This window comes from Pituophis catenifer, unplaced genomic scaffold (genome assembly GCF_029215685.1).
Source record: "Pituophis catenifer annectens isolate HBS135680 unplaced genomic scaffold, rPitCat1.0.hap2 SCAF_9, whole genome shotgun sequence".
NCBI lineage: Eukaryota > Metazoa > Chordata > Lepidosauria > Squamata > Colubridae > Pituophis > Pituophis catenifer.
The window spans coordinates 23,895,306-23,917,166 of NW_027256889.1; the positions used below are offsets into that span (position 1 = coordinate 23,895,306).

Genomic DNA, 21,861 nt, shown 5'->3' on the forward strand with positions numbered 1-21,861 from the left:
GAAGTCATCCATTGAATGAGAGCCTACCACCTTCCTTGGTAACTGGTATTTCTGAACGTGCAATTGGTATTGAAATTTGCCATCTTGTAATTTAAATCCTTTATTTCATGCTCAATTTTGGATTTTGGAATAATAATGTCTTGGCTGCCTTCTATAGTACATCCCTTCAGGTTTTTCCAAAACGATGCCATATTTCTTCTTAGTTTCTTTTCTCAAAGGTGAATGTAACTATTCCCTTTAGCTCCTCCATGTAGAAATTAGGCTCTGATCTCTTATTCATACTCACTGACCTTCCAAAATGTTCCAGTATTCCTGAAAAGAAAAAGCAAAATACTCAGAATTGGACATAGGATTCCAGGTATAGCATGTCCAGGATCAAATAGTAGAAAATTGTAAGGAGAAAAATCCACACCCCAAGTCATCTGCACCTCTTACCAACATCTGAACAGTATTCAATTGAGGGAAGGCATTTTCTGCACCGGGGCCAAATTTATGTTGGGATATGTAATGTTGGAATTTCTGAGATTAAGAGAATAGTGCTGCCAACAACATCTAGAGAAAATTGCTACATTCAGCTTTTCAAGCTTTCGAGGACTTAAATCCCACCTTAATATACCTGAGTAGAAAGAATATTCTTCACCATCTTTCTCTAACCTGTTTGAGTTTGTCTGAAAACTTTCAAATGATAGTGCTATTATTTCCTGTGGTTTGCAAATTGTACTTTTGTTGATCCATATAGTCCTTTAAAGGAACCTTATTTTTAAAATTATGGAGCTTGGAGCAGATCATAAAACATCTATCCTTGTGTACAATAGCCAATCTTGCTTTAAAAAAAGGGTTATTGATTTTTCAAAGATCACTTAATGTTTTTGTCAATACATACACTATTGTGTAATGATTATATGCAATGGTTGTCTCCCTGTTAGCAAATACTTCTTCCCTGAATTAAAATTCAAACTATGTTTTTCCATCCCCTCAAGATTTATTTCTGAGATTTACCAGGTGGACACAAAAGATAGAGCTAGTTAATTAGGGATGCTAGAGATTGATCTAAGGTTTCATGCATTTTTTCTGCTATCAAACTATGGATGCTGTTTAAAGATTTATCTTGTCTGGTCATAAAACCAATCCTTTCATTACTAGCTATACTGATTGGCGTTAGTTTTTCATGGCCTTAGGCTAAAGGATTTGTGGAGTAATTGAAGACAGGAAGTGCAGGTGGGAGAGCTAAATCTTCTTTAGAATTGGCCTCTGAACCCTCCCCTTTTAAAAAGATTTTGCAAGCATTAGGAGTAGTGGCTCAGGAATTCCGGGACCTGAAGTCTACAAGTTGTAAAGTTGCCATAGTTGCCCACCCCTGCATTAACGTGACAGTTAGAAACAAACTGGGGCACTTAAAGCTCTATACAAATGAGTTAAAGATCTATATAGATTTCAATATTTGAGTGGCTGCCACAAAGATGAGAGGGAGTCAAACTATTTTCCAAAGCACCTGAAGACAAGACAAGAAACAATGGATGGAAAGTAACCAAGGAGAGAAGCAACCTAGAACAAAGGAGAAATTTCCTATCCATTAGAACAATTAATCAGTGGAACAACTTGCCTCCAGAAATTGTGAATGCTCCAACACTGGAGGCTTTCAAGAAGAAACTGGAGAGCCATTTGTCTGAAATGGTATAGGGCCGTGATGGCGAACCTATGGTACATGTTCCAGAGGTGGCACGCAGAGCTTTCTCAGTGGGCATGTACACTGTCATCCCAGATCAGCCAGCTGGTCGTGTGCATGTGCGCCGGCCAACTGATCGTCGGGTTTCTGGTGCTCTGGTGCATGTGTGCACCTGCGCCTTCCAGTTTGGGCACTCTGTGCTTAAAAGATTCGCCATCACTGGTATAGGGTATCCTGTTCAAGCAGAGGGTTGGACTACATGACCTCCAAGGTCCCTTCCAACTCTATGAGTTATGGTCCTTCTCCAAAGGCCCTTTTCTGGCAGAGGTAATTTTACAAAGAAGTTGGAGAAGAAACCATATCCTCTATCCCACATGCCACCATCTCTCCCCATCAAGTGCTGATCAGGGCAGGAGGTAGAAAAGAATCTATGTGATACTGAGCCAAGCACCTCAACAGTTTCATGTGTTGAATCAGTCAAACGGAAGCCCTGGTGACCAAAGCTGCATGATATAGTCTATGCACTATATCCCCACCATAGCCAGAGCTCAGGCTGAGACCATCAGAACAGATGGTCCTTATTCTGAAGCTTCTGAATGAAGTCCCATGGTGGAAAAAACAGCGGCAGTGTCCCTTTTCATTTCACCAGAGTAGATCATCAGCGTGTATTTGCATAGGGACTGTACACATGTGTTACATGGGGGGAGTATTCTGAATTTGGAGACACAGCATATTTAAATGTAGAATTAGTGGTGCAGGATTTAATTCTTGAATCTTCCATAATAATAGTGCACTGATAATAAATAATAGTGCACTGAATAATAAATAATAGTGCACTGATTATAATGCATTTTAATTGGGATTCTGCCATATTGAAGGAAAGCTTTATTCTTTTTTAAGCCCACTGTTCTGCCATCATCTTCCAGTTAATTGATTTCTGCAAAATATTCGATAAAGTTTCTTAAGAGATTCTCATAAATAAGATAACAAAGTGAGCTGCACTGTGCTACTACTAGATGGAGAAAAGCTGACTGAGCAACCATTGAGAAGTGTATATCACTGGCTCTCCATCAAACAGGGGTGAAATGTACCATTCTAGGGCTTGTGCAATTCAACGTATATTGTGGATGAGGGGTTAGAAAATAACAAGAAAGATGCAATGATAATAAACACCATAGAGAACAGTATCAAGATTCAGGAGGTCTTTGACAAACTGGGCAGAAACCAGTGGTGAAATTCAAATTTTTTTACTACCGGTTCTGTGGGCGTGGCTTGGTGGGCGTGGCTTGGTGGACATAGCAGGGGAAGGATACTGCAAAATCTCCATTCCCACCCCACTCCAGGGGAAGGATACTGCAAAACCTCCATTCCCACCCCACTTCAGGGGAAGGATACTGCAAAATCCCCACTCCTGGGGGAAGGATATTGCAAAATCTCCATTTGCACCCCACTCTGGGGCCAACCAGAGGTGGTATTTGCTGGTTCTCCAAACTACTCAAAATTCTGCTACCGGTTCTCCAGAACCTGTCAGAACCTGCTGAATTTTACCCCTGGCAGAAACCATCAAGATTAAATGCAAAGTCCTTCATTTGAGTAAGAAAAATCACAGGTATGATTAAGGGATGGGAGTGGTGAAGTAGGCAGGCATTCTGGGCAACAATACATATGAAACTTTGATATTTTTGGAGATCAAGAACTGAACATGAGCCAACAAAGCTAAAGAAAAAGGAAATATAAACTTAAAGGTAAAGGTTCCCCCACATGTGTGCTAGTCTTTTCTGGCTTTAGGGCAGTGCTCATCTCCATTTCAAAGCCGAAGAGCCAGCCCTGTCTGAAGACGTCTCCATGGTCATGTGGCCGGCATGACTCAATGCTGAAGGTGCACGGAGCAATGTTACCTTCCCACCAAAGTGGTCCCTATTTTTCTACTTGCATTTTTTACATGCTTTCAAACTGCTAGGTTGACAGAAGCTGGGACAAGTAATGGGAGGTCACTCTGTTACGCGGCACTAGGGATTTGAACTGCCGAACTGATGACCTTTCTGATTGTCAAGCTCTGTGTCTTAGCCACTGAGCCACCGCATCCCCTTAATACAATCCTAGGCTGCAACAAATATAATGTCAAGACCAAAAGAAGTCATTGTCCTCTATTCTACATTGTTCAAACTATAGTATATCGAGAATAGTATAACCAATTCTGGCCACATTTTATGAAGAACCTCAACAAATTAGGGGTGTCCTTCTCAACAAAGATGATAAGAGGCCTGGAAAAGAAAAAAGAGACCTTACAAGAAACAGTTGAAGGTGATTTAGCTTGGGGAAGAAAATATTAGGAGGAGAAAAATATTAGGAGGTTGTCCAATATCTGAATTGCCATAATATAAAAGTTGAGGCAGAATAGTTCAGAGTTGTTTCAGAAGATAGGACAAGAGGACAAAATATAAGAAATAGATTTCAGGTAAACATCAGGGGAAAAATTATTATTAATAATGATTGTTCAAGAGATGGTGGGTTTTACCGTCACTGGAGGTGTGTAAGCAGAGGGAAGGTAACAGGAATGCTGTAGATTCATGAAATGAAGTTAAGGATGGATGAGATGATCTTCAGGATCCCTTCTACCTCTTACCTTCTATAATTCTTCAATGGTAGGTAATATTATGGTGCAATAATCAAGTAGAGATCATAGTTTAATGAACATACAGGTTGGTAGACAACAAAGTCAAGGCCTGATAGAAAACTCAGTATTTTCAGAATGGTTTGTTTGATAAAAATCATGAAAACTTGAAACTCTGAAAAAATAATATGTTTGAGAACCATTCCCATCCTGCTAAAAATGTTACACTATATGAAGTCTTCACTCTTTCCATTGTTTTTCTGCACAGAAAATCTCTTGATCAGCCTCCAGTACATTTAGTGAGTTGTCCAGTAGACAAAATAGAAGAGATTTTTGCCTTGCACTGTTCACAGTTGCTGTATTCATAGGCTAGGTAGATCAACAGACTAAATCAATGTAGCAGCTTTATACATTCCCCATGTCAAGACAAATTTCATGCTGCTCAGGCACCTGCATAGCTGGCACTTCATAACAATAACATTTTTGATACCAAACTGTTAAGAGTTCTCCAGGGCAAAGTGCTGTGGAATTAATCAACTTTCAGAGCTTAGTTCCCATACAGAAATATAAAGGATAATAGAGGGACTAGCTGCTCAACTGGCCATTTCCAGGAGCAGAAAAAGATGAAGCTTATAAAGAGAGATTAAATATATATTTTTGCTTTGGGGTTTGCTTGACATATCAACAAAGAGCCTCTTAAAAAGCTTTTTTTTTCTTCTTCTCTTTCTGGAAGCTGTTTTTTAGGAACTCAAAAATACTCTTTCATTTCTCCTGCCTTAACTCATCTGCATTAGATTTTTGAGTGCTAAAAAAAAATCAGAAAGCCTATTTAGTGAAAAATCCTTTATATCTCCACATACATTCATTCATTTAGTACCATTTTTTCAGCTCCTTAGTCCAAATGATTCAGAGGTTCAAGGTTAAAAGTGCTCTTAAAAACCTTAAAACCTCATACCAAAAAAATAAAAATAAAAATGCAAGTTTGGGGCTAGAACAGGGTGAAATCCAGCAGGTTCTGACAGGTTCTGGAGAAATTTTGAGCAGTTTGGAGAACTGGTAGCGGAAATTTTGAGTAGTTCACAGAACCAGCAAATACCACCTCTGGCTGGCCCCAGAGTGGGGTGGGAATAGAGATTTTCCAATATCCTTCCCCTAGGAGTGAGGTGGGAATGGAGATTTTGCAGTATCCTTCCCCTGCCATGCCCACCAAGTCACACCACACCCACCAAGCCACGCCCACAGAACCGGTAGTAAAAAAAAAATTGGATTTCACCACTGGGCTAGAAGTATTGCCATCGATGGCAATACTTTGGACAAAGATCAGGGTGTCCCGATAGAATACAAATTAAGCAGATTTAGTATGCTCCAGATACCATGTGCTACATTGTACGATACTAAAGAGCCCATGCAACCTTGGGCTGCATCAAAACAGAGGTAGAATATTGGGATCACGGGAAGTAATAGCTGCATTAATCACACCACACCTAGAATGCAGTGTCCAGTTCTGTTCATCCCAAGGCAACATGAATACTGAGGAACTGGAAAGTGTTCAGAAAAAAAAGCAACATAGATGGTGAAAGGCTTGTGACCAATGAGGAATGGTTAATGGAATTATGTAAGTTTAGCCTTAAGGAAGAGAAAGTGTAACTGAGGCATAATAGCAATACTTGAAAGAGTGTAACAGGGATGAGAATGTGGGTTTATCTGGGGGAAGGACAAAAACCAAGGAGTGGAAACTTTACAAAGAGAGATCCAAACTCAAAATGAGGAATTTCCTGATCATCAGAGTATTAAGCAATGGAACAACCTGCCTCCTGGAGTCATGGAAGCTCCATTACAGGAGGCTTTCAAGGGGAAGTTGGATAGCCTTTTCAGGGATAGTATGAGAATTCTTGTCCTGGGCACCCTTGGACTAGGAGACCCATCCAATCCAACAAGTCTGTGTTCTGATCTATTCCATTCCTATCCTATGACCGATAGTCTATTCCTATCCTATGTTTTGATACACAGTATAAGATAAACAACAGAAAAGAGGGATGGAGGAACAGGTGGAGCTTTTTCATATACCTGCACTGAGAATATCCTCTAGGCCAATGCTGCTGAAAAGTCTTCACCTGACTTCAAAGCTGGGCCATAATGCACTGAATCTGTCCTTGGCATCTCTGAAGGGCCAAGTCAGGGACTCAGATGATGTCTTCCATGAATCAGGTTTGAGGAAAAGGTCTCCAAGAACCTTGGAGGGGGCAGGGAGAAAAAAAAAACTCACATTAGGTAAGGCAAGTCAGAGTGACATCAAACAATGCTGACTTGTGTTGAAGTTCATCCAAGGTGCAAGGTATTGAAATCATACAGATAGAAAATGATACTTAAGACGTGACTCTATACAATGCCCAAGAAAATGAACTGGTGGATCATCAAACAAATCAACCCAGCATCCTTACTGAAGGAACAAATGACCAAGTTCAAATTATTCTTCTTCAGACACATTATGTAAAGAACCAGGTCTCTGGGGGGGAAAACTCAAACACTGGGAAAGTGGGATGAATTTTCTTAATTCATGGTATCTACAGTAGCTAGAATAGAATAGAATAGAATAGAATAGAATAGAATAGAATAGAATAGAATAGAATAGAATAGAATAGAATAGAATAGAATAGAATTATTTATTGGCCAAGTGTGATTGGACACACAAGGAATTTGTCTTGGTGCATACGCTCTCAGTGTACATAAAAGAAAAGATACGTTCATCAAGAATCATAAGGTACAACACTTAATGATAGTCATAGGGTACAAAGAAGCAATCAGGAAACAATATCAATATAAATCGTAAGGATACAAGCAACAAAGTTACAGTCATACAGTCATAAGTGGAAGGAGATGGGTGGTGGGAACGATAATAGTGCAGACTTAGTAAATAGTTTGACAGTGTTGAGGGAATTATTTCTAGCTATAGCCTGTTTGAGTAGTGATACATGCACAAATGGATAGATGCTAAATACATACTGATTAACTGTTTGTGCTTCCTTTTAGCTGTGGGTCTCTCCAGTTGCCCAGAACCTGCTGTCCCCAGTAATGGCCTGAAAATTGGTGAAAGATACGTGGTGAATGATGTGGTCTCCTTTCAGTGTGAGCCAGGATATGCTCTCCAGGTACCTACCCACTCTCCAAATAATTATTTAAGTCTGGGGGGAAAATGAGTTAAAGTGGATTAAAAATCATTGCCTTTGTCAAGGTAAATCGAGACATCAATATCACAGCCCATTCTAATGTCTGGCTACCATGGAAAAGAAAATATGGGAAGAAAATTATTGTATGAACTTTATGTAATTATCTCAGAGCAGTGTTTTTAAAACTTGGCAATTATAAGATATGTGAACATCAAGTCTAAAAATTCCTGAGCCAGCATGCCAAGTTTGAAAAATCCTGCCTTAGAAGAAGCTTGCAAAATCCTATCCAATGAATATGAATAACATTTGACATAGAATACAGCAACTTCAAATTAAGGGAAATTCTTCAATGTCGTATGAAACTCTCAATCTCAATCATAGCACTTCCTGAATCTCTCAAAAGAACACTAGAGAAATATTTGGTACTTGAAGGCAAAGAATCTTATTGTAACTTTTGTGGGATAACATTCCTTTGAAGTCTCTTTTGACAAGACATCAGCATTACATATAAAGAGCATCTGTAGGTGCCACTCAAATTATATCAAATGCAGTCTTTCTAGGTTATCTTGGAGAGGTTGCAATCAAATTGATCCATTTTTAACATCTTTGGTGAGGATGCCTTTGGTTAAAAGTGTTTGAAGACTTCAGGAGAATTGAGTAATTTGAACCTTCCTGTTGCTTTGCGGTGTAAAAATTGATGCAACACGAGGAATTGATTTCATTTCCTGTTGTTTCCTGCAAGGTATCTTACTGGAAAATACTGGACAATCAAATTTACACCTTTCTCTGCATTAGTAGTATTTAGAAGTGTGGGAGATGGGTTTTGCTGAAAAATTAATGTAAAATAAAACACTAGAATTGTAGAGAAACACTCCAGAATTAATGGAAGGTACTGTGTTTTCAAAATTATTCTTATTTATACCATATTTTACCATTTCTTAGAAATAAACACTTTTTCCATAATACATTTTCCTGATAAATGTCATTCTGGGTGGAAACACTTTCAACACCCATATTCAATACTGTTATTATACTTCTTTTGAGCATCTCGTATTTATTTGTACGTTGTGTGTGCTTTTGTACGTATAAAGACACACACACACACATCTGTGTACAATATCTTCTTTTTCAAAATTTGCTTTGTCTTTTCTCTATTTTCCTTTTGGAGGGTACCTTTAACTCTTCTCTTGATGTTTTGTTCATTTAATGAAAGAAAGCTATCTTATCTTAGAATTCCAGGCTGCAGGATGTATCGCTTCCTTTCTTTGCTAAAGAATGTTATTTGGCTGAGATAGGTACCCTCCCTATTCTTTCCATTTGGCCTGTTTCTCAGTTCCTTCATGCTTCCTACTTGCTAATGGTTTTTTTTTCTTTCTTTTTTTCTTTCTTCCTTTGCTTCAGGGGCACTCTCATATTTCCTGCATGCCAGGAACTGTGCGACGCTGGAACTATCCTCCTCCACTTTGCATAGGTAAAAGTTTATTTAGTTCTTTGCCAAGGATCCTCCCTCCCACCCACCTTTTTTTCTCTCTCCCACCTGTCTTCTCCCCTCCCTCTCTTCTTTCTCCCCTCCTTTCTTTTCTCCATCCCTCCTTTCCTTTCTTTCTCCCTCTCTTCTCCTCCTTCCTTCCTTCCTTCAGTGGTGGGTTCCAAAATTGTTTACTACCGGTTCTGTGGGTGTGGCTTGGTGGGCGTGGCTTGGTGGGCGTGGCTTGGTGGGCTTGGCATCGGAAGTTTACTGCAAAATCCCCATTCCCTCCCGATCAGCTGAGACTTGGGAGGCAGAGAATAGATGGGAGCAGGGTCAGTCAGAGGTGGTATTTATCGGTTCTCTGAACTACTCAAAATTTCTGCTACCGGTTCTCCAGAACTGGTCGGAACTGCTGAAACCCACCTCTGCCTTTCTTCCTTCCTTCCTTCATTCATTCCCCAGTAGTGAGGGTCTTTAATTATTTAATATGTAGCTGACCTTTATTTTTGAACATTTCAAATCAGTATACAAACCTGATGGTCCCACCTCCTGTTTCGTCATGAAAGGTGGGTTGGATTAAAAGCCCAATGGAGGTCTAGAATTTATGGTCTCCCTAGTTCTACCCTGTCTATACCAAAATTGACTCTTATTAGGAAGAGGAGGAATGAACAGGGCACTGCACCCATATGTTGCAGTCTTTCCTTGGCATATATGATCTAAGCCCATGATGGCAAACCTATGGCATGTGTGCCACAGGTGGCATGCAGAGCCGTATCTGTGGGCACACAAGCGTTGCTCTAGCTGAGCTCCAGCATGCATGAGCGTGCCGGCCACCTGATTTTCAGCCCTTCCGGGCCCACCGGAAGTCAGGAAACGGGCTATTTCCAGCCTCCGGAGGGCCTCCGGGGGTGGGGGGAGGCAGTTTTCACCCTCCCCAGGCTCCTAGAAAGCCTCTCGAGCCTGGGGAGGGTGAAAAATGGACCCACGGTTCCATCATTTGCCAAAAGCTGGGGGAGCAGCGGGGTCACACGCGCATGTGCGGGGGTGGTGGGGTGCATTGAATTATCGGTGTGGGCACGCACGCGTGCAAATCCCCCGCGCTCCCCCCATTTTTGGCATGTGACAGCAAAAAGGTTAGCCATCATTGATCTAAGCCTTGGACTGAGGACTGGAAGGGGCTTTGAGAAACAAAAATACCAGCTATGGTAATCCTTGTTATATGTTGAGTCTTAGTTCATTTAATTTAATTATTCATGTTACTTTCTGATGTTCTGTTTTAACCTAGGCTTCCTGAGTCATTAAAACACATGAGTAGTCACAAAAACCTCTTCTATTGCAACAACTGTGAATTACGTTCATTCACAGCTGAGTCCCAATTAGTTGCAAAAAGTCATTTGGGAGAAGTCCTTCAGGATAATCACCAACCTTTATCTCCCTTGACACGCTGCCACAGACCTACTTGGCAAAGCCACACAGAGTCCAGAATCAAACAGAGATGCCGACTGAGAACAGAATTAACAATGTTGCTTTCCTGCAAAGGGCCCACATGCCTTTGCTCTTCTTTTATGCCTTATGGGAGGGGCCAATCATCTCTAGGCCTTACTCCCGAGTCGTCCATTTTGTTTTAACTGTTCTTGCCTTTTGGCAGCTCTGCTCATGCGCACACTAGGAACAGGCTCCTCCTGTTCCTCTGCCTCTCTGATGTCTGACTCTGGAGGCTCCGGAGTCCGCACATAACTCCCAGATGGCCCTGGCCCCATTTCTGCCTCTGACACAGAGCCCTCATCCAAGCCTTTCTCAGACTCAGGACTGGCCCATGTTCCTCCCCAGCCTCCTCACTGTCTGACTCTGCTGCCAGCTCCGCAGGCTGCTGGCGGACCACAACATGTTCCACTACTTGCTCACAAGTTAGTGAGCATCTGAATGTTGAAGAAATCCTTCTTTTGTGAAACTATATTCTCATCTAATGCTGATTTCATATTCTCTCATCTTCCTTTATAACAGCAAGCTATCTTGTAAGCTTTTATGCTCAATTTTAGCCACCTCTTGTCTGTAGAAAACAAAGACGCCACAAATAAATGTCTTTTCCCAGCCAGGAATGAGGTCAGGAATAGATGAATGTGTTTGCTACCTTGCCAAGATTACAAACAATACCCAAAGAGCATCTGTTAGACTAGATCTTCAGTGATTTATGCAAGAATGAGAATAGTCAGTCTGCCTCCTGTAAAACATATGATCTCCCCATTTTAAGGTAATGAAACTCATCGTCTAAATACTTTATTCCAGGTTGTATACTCCGTAGCCTATAAATAGAGGCTTTTTCTAGCAGTTATCTGTACATGCTTGTAGGAGAATATTTTGCTGCTACTGGGATTCTCTCTGGTTTTCCTACTGATTGTGTGGATTTACTAAAAATAAATCAATGTGGATCAATAATAATCAGTTTGATGCAGGAAATGAAGTTAGGGGAATACTTTGAAAGCTTCATTTTTTTTCTGGTCAGCATAATTGTTCTCTGCGACAGGAATAAAAGCAAAAGCATGCAATATGAAGGTGGAAACAAGGAATGATCCATTGATGTTGCTATGAGATAGTCATTCATTTTTGGAATTTCCAGATTATAGCCATTGTTTCTTCCAGACTGCAACAGAGGTGGGTTTCATCAGGTTCTGACCAGTTCTGGAGAACTGGTAGCGGAGATTTTGAGTAGTTTGGAGAACCGGTAGTAAAAATTCTGACTGGCCCCGCCCCCATCTATTCTCTGCCTCCCAAGTCCCAGCTGATCGGGAGGAAATGGGGATTTTACAGTAACCTTCCCCTGGAGTGGGGAGGGAATGGAGATTTTGCAGTATCCTTCCCCTGCCATGCCCACCAAGCCACATCCACCAAGCCATGCCACACTCACCAAGCCACACCCACAGAACCAGTAGTAAAAAAATTTGAAACCCACCACTGGACTGCAGGATATCTAATAGTATTTTCTAAGGGTTCTGTTAACCCAACATGCCAGACTAGGCTAAAATGTGTTAAGATAGCTTGTAATAGAGTAAGTTCTCAAAACCCAACTATTTTTAAATGTCTTTAGTGATTCACAGTCATCCAGGCCATGGCTGACCCAAAGGTGCTTTTTTTCAAAAGGCAACTGGTCTTTCTTTGTTTTTTCTTGAAGAGGTTTCACTTCTCATCCAAGAAGCTTCTTTAGTTCAGTTCAGTTCAGTTCTTCAGAACTGAAGAAGCTTCTTGGACAAGAAGCAAAATGTCTTCAAGTAAAATCAAAGAAATCCAGTTGCCTCTTGAAAAAAAGCGCCTTTGGGTCAGCCAATTTTAGCAAGCTGTGTGAACCACACCAACCTGTTATAAGCATAATATCCTTGATGCATTGATTTACATTTGTATGAATGTGGCAGTTGTGTTAGGGCTTGGTGTTTCATATGAACCAAGCTAGTGTTCACCAAAAAAATGTTATTTCCAGAGGAGATCATGTTTTAATATATCTTTGGTCTTCTAGTTATACTGTAACAATTCTGTCCTATGTTCCTTTTTGTTTGTGTTGTCTTCTGTGAACACTTTTGTCGTGTTCAGCCCATCAACATTTTGTTCCATGCAGTTACGAATAGTAATTGGAGGTGGCCTCCCCCTTATTTGCACTTCATCAGAACATTTTTATTTTGTCTGCCTGCAGCAGTGGTGGGTTGCTCCTGGTTCACACCAGTTCGCAAGAACTGGTAGTAAAAATTTGTAGTAGTTCCGAGAACCGGTAATAACATTGGCTGGCCATGCCCCCGAACCGGTTCCCAACCTGGTCGCCGCTCGCTTACCCCGCCCACCTCATCAGAGGCTTTTTTTTTTTACTTTTCAAAGCATTTTTTCTACAACCTCTTCGAAGAGGTGGTAAAAAAAATGCTTTGAAAAGCCTCTGACGATCCCAGCTGAATTGCCTGATCGGCAGAGGCTTTTCAAAACATTGTTTTCTGCAACCTCTTAAGGTTGTAGAAAAAAAGCTTTTAAAAGTTTAAAAAAAAAAGTTGGCCACGCCCACCCAGTCACTTTACCCCCCACCAAGCCACACCCACAGAACCGGTAGTAAAAAAATTTAGAACCCACCCCTGGCCTGCAGACTTCTGTTCCACGAACATGGAAATACTTGAATCAATATTGGCATAAAACGACTGAATCAGTGTTAGTATAAAAACCCTTGCCCGTTTTTGAGTAAAGGAACAAGTGACAGATCAGCTTAAAAGATGAGGTCTTACAAGTTATTTTCCCCACACGCAGTAAACCCCTTGTGACTTTTAAAACATTGATCCACAATAGACATTACATTGAACATATATTTGCATTGAATTGCACAATACAACCAGTGCAGGAGTGAAATTTGACATCCAATATGTAGTAAGCTACAAAATATTCCCATTAAGAAAGGAATTTTAAATAAATTCTGAATTCTCTGGGGAAGAAAGCAAAAGTAATGTTTCTCTTAATACTTTCTTAAAGCTTCTTTTGTCATTTGAGTTGGTATATATGGTGCTTTTCCTGGTCTTGATGTTTCCATTATTCATTGTTTTATCATTCTGAAGGGAACGTGGTTGCACAAATCTGAAATAAAAGAGGAGGAATTCTCCCTCTCTTGAGATTTCAAGAAATTTAGGAAGCCAGGAAGGATGCTGACAGGTTTAATTTTTTTTTTTAAAATTTGATTTATATGCTGCCCTTCTCCGAAGACTCAGGGTGGCTTACAATGTGCTCAGCAATAGCCTTCATCCTTTTGTATATTTATACAAAGTCAGCTTATTGCCCCCACAAACTGGGTCCTCATTTCACCTACCTTAGAAAGGATGGAAGGCTGAGTCAACCTTGAGCCTTGGCGAGATTCGAACCCTGCAGTAATTGCAGGCAGCTGGTCTTAATAACCAGCTTTAATAACAGGGTGCCTTAAACCCCTGTACTACCAAGGCTCATTTTATTCTTTGATTATTTAAAACATTGATATAGCTGCCCATTTTATAATAAACTTTGGGTGACTCCCAATCAAAAATTAAAACAACTTTCATTGAACGATAAAAGATAGAACAATCACATACACACATATCCTTGGACACCTTATCACTTCAGACTTTGTACATCACTCTTCAGTGATGAGAATTTCTCTACTTTTCTCTTTTAAATATATTTTTCTTTCATCAAGTTATAGCTGATTTACATAGTTTTAAATATAGACATTAGCTAATGGAGAGGGCTATTAATGTGATTCTAAATATGGAGACATGAATTTCAAGTAATGCTTCAGCCTTCTGATTAAGAGAAGACCTTCTTTGTTCCTTGAACAAAACTTTTTCTATCTTTACATCTACACTGTTATTGAGATTAGAGAAAAATGAAAGTCCAATCACTGTCCTTGCCTTTATGATTTCCTTTTTTTGGGGGGGGGCAGGGTTTTTCCTCTCATGCATCCTGCACAGGGATGTCCACAGGGTGTGGTCAAAAAAAGATGGCAACTACTGTGGTGTGATTGAAGATGTGCCCATTTTTTTTAATGTGCAATGCACAAAAAGGCAGAGCTTAGATTCCACCCTCATAATCCTGAGGTTTTCAGGATTACAGATATTCCTGATCCTGCAGTTTCCTCCGAATCAAATTACACGTGCCTCGTGGTTTAATTTTAAAACTTCTATGAAGAACATCACTTCTATCAACCCTATTTACCTTTTTTGCAATCTCCTGTTTTGAGGGAAGAAAAGAAGATAGTAGAAAGGGGGAACAATAGTCTCAGAACTGGAATGGTTGTCCCCACTCTGCTTTGATTTTGCCCATCCTTCTTTTCCTTTTACACAATGTCCAGCTATTTTTTAAGCGTCACATGATGTTGAATTTTTTTTTAAGTAAAATATTTATTTTATTAGTTCGATTTATTTATTGGTTCGATTTATATGCCGCCCTTCTCCGGAGACTCAGGGCAGCTTACAATGTGTTAAGCAATAGCCTTCATACTTTTGTATATAGCTGCTTAGTAGGGCTTTTGGGGGCCCCTAAGCGGTGTTCTTTTTTATACAAAGTCAGCTTATTGCCCCCCACAATCCGGGTCCTCATTTTACCTACCTCGGAAGGATGGAAGGCTGAGTCAACCTTGAGCCTGGTGAGATTCGAACTTGCAGTAATTGCAGGCAGCTGGCAGCTAAGTGCTATTTAACAGTGCTTTAGTCCACTGCTCCACCAAGGCAATATATACACCATATATTGATGTACAGAAAGAAAGCTTAATTGTCTTTTCATTTGTAATGTTGTGGAATTAAAACATGGATTGGTGAACTGAGTTCTGCTCACCATGATATAAAAAAGATGTTGAGATCTTAGAAAGAGTGCAGAAAAGAGCAAGAAAGATACTAAGGGGCCTGGAGGCTAAGCCATATGATGAATGATTGAGGGAACTAGGTATGTCTAGTCTTACCAAGAGAAGAACTAGGGATGACATGTTAGCAGTCTTCCAGTACTTGAGGGCGAAATGGGACAACTTGTTATAGACAACTTGCTTGGACAACTCACCAGGGACAACTCGCTGTGGGACAATTTAACAATTCTATTTAATTAATTAAAATAAATAAAAAAATATTTTAATTTTTGCCATTCACATTTCGTTTTGTTTCTCCTTTTGCATCCTTTCTTTAATGATTCTGTTCCACTATTTCTTTCATATTAGTGTAATTCCTGTCCTGCAGTGAGTTGTCCTGCAGCGAGTTGACTGCAGCAAGTTGGCCATGGAGCGTTGGCCATGATGAATGATCATAGACCCACTTGAGGGTCTGTCGCAGAAAAGAGGGAGTTGACCTGTTCTTCAAAGCATCTGAGGGCAGGATAAGAAGTAACAGGTAGAAGATCATTAAAGAGAGATCCAACCTAGAACTAAGGAGAAATTTCCTGATAATGAGAACAAGTGAAATGGCTTGCCTCCAGATGTGCTTGCTCCATCACTGGAGGTTTTTAAGACAATTTGTCTGGAATGATATAGGGACTCCTGCTTGAGCAAGGGGTTGGACTAGAATACCTCCAAGGTTCCTTCCAACGTTGTTATTCTATGTTCTTTGATTGTAAAACACCTAAATTTTTTTTAAAAAAGAAAATTTCATGTGTCTGTTTTTACTGCCTCCTTTTAGAAACAGGGTGCTTAATTTGTTGCATCAGAATGCCTGATTTTCTGGCTGCACCTCCTGAATAAGAAATAGCCTTTGACAGCATGCTTTCCTTCCTTGCTTGGGAAAAAAAATGATAGTAGAAAGGTATAAATATTGTGTCACATTCCGAAAGACAGAAGCAATCAAGTTTTGATAAACTCCTACCTTGTCCCTACAAAATGGACTGACTAGGGATTTCCCATCTTCCTTTATCCAGATGTTCCCCTTTTTAAATAATTGAGAAGGAGTTTCATTTAAACAGACATCAGGGGGTATGAAATTAGAAAGCAATAGAATCAGCAGGGGAAAAAATGCATAGAATGAAGGGAATCTGTGCTGTCAAATGTCCGGGTGGGTTAAAAGTCCTCTAGGTTCTGATGTGGACTGTATTGAGGGGAGCTAGAAAGTCTACTATAGTCCAAGAAGTGGCCCTGGATATTGTGAGCCTTCAATGTATATCAGACTGGGAAACCAATGTTATGAATGTTAATACTGTTTTTATTATAAGCCTTCAGTAGCAGAATCTTACAAGTCTGAATATGCTTCATCTTCATGAGAACTACGGAAGATCAAGCCTGAGACACTTACTCTCTCAGATTACAATTCTACTCTGGACTCAAATAGCCAACCTTTGTTTTTCCCATGGCTCTTCTTTCACCCCTCAAGGTTATTTCTTCTGCCCATTATAGATATACAACTGAAGATGGGAAATTGTCCCAAATCTAGGAATTGAGAACAGGAAGGCATAACCTCCATAAGTTTCCTTCTTAGCATATAGGTAGTACATGATGGGAATTGAAATTGCCCCATGCTCCCTAGAATAGAAATTTATCTGTTTGGGAAGGACATTCATGGAGAGGCTTAAAAAAGGCAAATGATGGCCACAGCAATGATCATAAGATCAAGTCCATGCCCCCTTTTTTACTTGTAACACATATTAAAAAGGGCAGGGCTTCCAGTGTGTAGTTGTGGTCACCATATTGATTTTTTTAACCCCCCTCCTTCATGGACCCACCATCCCACCCCCAGTTCAGGGGTGAAATCCAGCAGGGTCTGATAGGTTCTGGAGAACCGGTAGCGGAAATTTTGAGTAGTTTGGCGAATCAGCAAATACCACCTCTGGCTGGTCCCAAACTGGGGAGGGAATGGGGATTTTGCAGTATCCTTCCCCTGCCACGCCCACCAAGCCATGTCCACAGAACCTGTAGTAAAAAAAAATGGATTTCACCATTGCCCCAGTTGGTGTGAAAAAAAACTAGTTTGATAAATTTTGACACAATTCTAGGTGAAGCTATCTTGTTAGCTCAACCTGGAAGGTGAACAAATGTGGACTAAGAACTGGGATCAATCCCCAGGCTTCCTTCATGACGTAGGGCTCCCTGCATTCCAAAACCCTATTTCAGTATATTATGACTTCATTTTAAATTTCAAATAAAGAATTCACACATTTGGTGAGGGGCTTGGATTAACATGCAATCTATGAACCACTTACTATGCCTGACTTAGTTGAACAGAATTCAATCTGTCTAGCAATGGATTTTGGCATCCCCTATTCATCTTTTTAAAGATGTTCTAGATGTGGTACACCGATCCTCAGCATATCAATCCTGTGCCCATCCATCAGCTCTTTCTTCAGTGGTCCTGACAGTCACTCAACCCAAAGACGTCTGAAATAGTTTATGACCATCTGCTTTATTGTAATTTTAACAGCCCAGTGTGGCGGAATCTTGGAGGAGATGGAAGGTGTCATCCTGAGCCCTGGCTTTCCTGGAAACTACCCTAGTAACAGTGATTGTACTTGGAAGATATCCTTTACTGTGGGATTTGGTAAGGAAATCACAGCATCCTTCCCATCTCAGATATCTCTTTTCAGATATTTTTCATGGCTTGATCCAGGATAAGCCAACCCTGATCCCCTTGGTTGAATGAATGAATGAATGCATGAATGAATGAACGAACGAATGAATATATTTTTAGATTTTTTATTTTAAAGAGAAAACATTTTGACTTACAAGGTTTTGTTTAATGAAAGCTAATGGAGTAAAGAAAACAAAGGTAACATAGGGGAGATAGCAGTTCAGATAATACCACCTCACCTTTTCTAGAATTCCTTTGGTAAAACTTTCACATTCTAAATCTTCAACCAGCAAATGGATATGAATTCCATCTTCTTTCAAGACTTGAAATTGGTTTGCCAATTGCACAGTTACAGATAGGACAGCACTCCAGAGGGTCAACGTCGTTGCCCAGAGGATCATTGGTTGCCCACTCCCCTCTTTGAAAGAGCTTTATAGCTCCTGCTGCCCTAAGAAAGTCCAAACATTCTTAAAGATCCATCTCATCCCGGGCATCCCTTTCTTTGAATTATTACCATCTGGCAGACGGTGCAGGTCAGTAAAAACAAGGACAAAGAGATTGAAAAACAGCTTCTATCCCAGGGCAATAATCATATTGAATTCTACGGTATAGTGCGATATTGGGTTTTCAATTTCAATTATATAGAATGTAAAGGATGTTTGGTGTTTTTATTTTTATAGTTATAATGTACACTGAAGACAGCATTTAATTTTTTTGTACCATGTGCAATGACAATAAAGTAAAGTAAACTCTTCCAGACTTCCTGCAGATAATTGAGAAGTATTCATAATAGTGACATTTTAAAGCAGGGGTGTTGTAAATAGTTATGTGCATATAATAGTTATCTGGAATGTTTCATTTTTCACCTTGAAATTTTTATTTTACCTCCAGAAAACCATTTCTTCCTTCGTGTTCCAGATGATACCCTTCCAAGAATGCATAGACCAGTCCTGGAACTCTCAATTTAACCAGAACATTCTGGATCCAGACTTTTCCATGTTATATGTTTGTTTCAAAAAATAGATTAATTACATGAGTTTGGCCCAGAATAATGAGGTGGAAGGTCTCTTCACTACGATCATTTCCCTGTCAAAAAACTTAACTGTCTATTATAAGGCGTTTTGGATTCTAATCCCACTTTAGCATGAATAGATTCACACAAATGTATTCAGATATATTTCTTTCTAAAATGCTTTTTTGAAATGCCCTTTTTTCTTGAACGTGATTATGGATTTTGACTGGTATTAATATTGGAAGTAGGAATATTCAACTCCTATCTGACCCAGTTGTTTCATCTAAGGGCCATATTGGTAACAAACATTACTTTCTGTGATACTTTTCCATTTTTTAAGAACATAGACATTGTTCTGTTTTAATATATTATTCTGCACTTGTTTTAGTTGGTTCTGTTAAATAAATAATTATCATAATAAAAATAATTGCATGCAAGACCATTTCAAAGTCAAAAATAACACTTGATCCAGAAGCTGATGGACCATTTTTAAATTTGGTCATAAAATGTAATGAGTTTTTTAATGAATGCTATAACCCTTCCAATGCAAGCTGGTGAGCTCTTTTTCTTAAGTCTTGGATTCAGTGTAGGCTTCTTCTTCTCCTTCTTCTTTCTTCTCTTTCTTTCTTCTTCTTCTCAGTAGTGGGGAGATTGTCCTATCTAATTGTACCAGTTAAATCCAACATGCAAAATCCAAATGACTAGCTAATGGTACTGGAGGAAAGATGTAGGCAAACCATGAGTGGCTGGTTCTCCGTGATCCAACATCCAGGCAAGGGACATCTTCAGAGGTGGGTTTCAGCAGGTTCTGACCAGTTCTGGAGAACCGGTAGCAGAAATTTTGAGTAGTTCGGAGAACCGGTAGTAAAAATTCTGACTGGCCCCGCCCCCATCTATTCTCTGCCTCCCAGGTCCCAGCTGATTGGGAGGAAATGGGGATTTTGCAGTAACCTTCCCCTGGAGTGGGGTGAGAATGAAGATTTTACAGTATCCTTCCCCTGCCAAGCCCACCAAGCCATGCCATGTCCACCACGCCACACCCACAGAACCAGTAGTAAAAAATTTTGAAACCCACCACTGTCCTGGGTTCTAAGGGGCACAAAATGCTCCTAAATAGTGTTTAAGAAGCAATACATTCATGAGAACCAGGTTGATATAGTGGTTAAAGATACTGGCCTGGAAACTGGAAGACTGTAATTTCTAATCCTACCTTAGATATGAAGCCACCTGATGACTTCAGTCCAATAACATCTCTCTCAGCCCTAGGATGAAGAAGGCAAGATAAAACCACTTCTGAAAATGTTAGCAAGAAAATTGAAGGAACTTGTTCAAGTAATCACTAGGACAGTGGTGAAATCCACATATTTTTACTACCGGTTCTGTGGGTGTGGCTTGGTGAGTGTGGCTTGGTGGGCATGGCGGGGAAGGATACTGCAAAATCCCCATTCCTAGGGGAAAGATACTACAAAATCTCCATTCCCACCCTGCTTCAGGGGGAAAGTTACTGCAAAATCTCCATTCCCACTCCACTCATGGGAGAAGGATATTGCAAAATCTCCATTCCCACCCCACCAGCCAGAGGTGGTATTTGCCCAGTGGCGGGATTCAGCCAGTTTGCACCACTTCGGACTGCTTTCAGAGCAGTTTGGCAAACTGGTTGTTGGAAGAAATCATTAGGGCAGAGAAGAGAACCGGTTGTTAAATTACTTGAATCCCACCACTGTATTTGCCAGTTCTCCGAACTACTCAAAATTTCTGCTACCGGTTCTCTGAACTGCTCAAAATTTCTGCTACCGGTTCTCCAGAACCTGCTGGATTTCACCCCTGCACTAGGAGTAATATTGATCATCTTTTGGCACCTACCACATTGTACAATATTGTTTATGAAAGTTTCTACTCTGAAACCTTTGAGAATTCTGCAAGATGTACTTTGGGGAAGAATGATGGAAAGTTAATCAAACACAGAATATTTGGCCAAGCAGTTCAGTTAATGAAATCTCCTTTCTCCCACGTTCTCTGCCATATGCAGGTGCTCATCTCCAGTTCTTAAACTTTTCTACGGAACCCAATCACGACTTTGTTGAAATTCGCAATGGGCCGTACGATACCAGTAACATCATCAGCCGATTTAGCGGGACTGACCTCCCAGGCTCTCTTCTTTCCACATCACACGAAACCACCATATATTTCCACAGCGACCACTCACAGAACAAGCCTGGTTTTAAGGTAGAATATCAAGGTAAGGAGCAAGCAGCCAAGAAGGCTAAGAATGGAGCAACTCCATTGTCTCTGGAGCACTAGGCAAGAGTGATGAATGCTATAACTACAGTATTGTTTCGAAAGCAATAACTTTTAGGGTGTAATGGATATCCTCGTTTTGCCCAGCAGTCTTGCTAAATCCTAGTAACCTGCCAATATAGACAAGTCAATCCACAATGTATTTTCCAGAATATATTAATGTTATACCTAAGAATTCAACCTGACCTTAATTTGCTTGGTGCTCAGAGACCTCTTAATTACTACATCAGACAAATTCCTCCTTGCACAAGACTATTCTTTAGCTTTTTCTCCGTATTTCTACTTCAATGCAACAAATGTCTTCCTCTTCTGGTTACAGATATTATTACAGCTAGTCCTCAAATTACAACAGTTTGTTTAGTGACCATTCAACGTTACAACGGCACGGAAGAATGTGACTTACGACTGTTTTTCAACCTTTGCAGCATCCCCATGATCATGGGATCAAAATTCAGATGTTTGAAGACTGGTTCATATTTATGACCGCTGTTGAGTCCCAAGGTCATGCGATCACTTTTTGTGACTTTCTCACAAGCAAACTCAGTGGGAAAACCAGATTCACTTAACAACCGGGTTACTAACTTAAGAAAGGTCATAAAATGGGGCAAAA

The 21,861-nt window shown here is 40.2% G+C and overlaps 1 protein-coding gene across 1 annotated transcript in view; it reads left to right on the top strand.

Moving 5' to 3' along the window:
• CSMD2 (CUB and Sushi multiple domains 2) overlaps nucleotides 1-21,861 on the top strand; it is an 819,526-nt gene that overhangs the window by 691,339 nt on the left and 106,326 nt on the right. Inside the window, exons 38-41 of the mRNA XM_070950069.1 lie at nucleotides 7,311-7,429; nucleotides 8,849-8,918; nucleotides 17,795-17,911; nucleotides 20,983-21,192. Of these exons, the coding sequence (XP_070806170.1) occupies nucleotides 7,311-7,429; nucleotides 8,849-8,918; nucleotides 17,795-17,911; nucleotides 20,983-21,192 (516 nt within the window). The remainder of the gene's footprint in view (nucleotides 1-7,310; nucleotides 7,430-8,848; nucleotides 8,919-17,794; nucleotides 17,912-20,982; nucleotides 21,193-21,861) is intronic.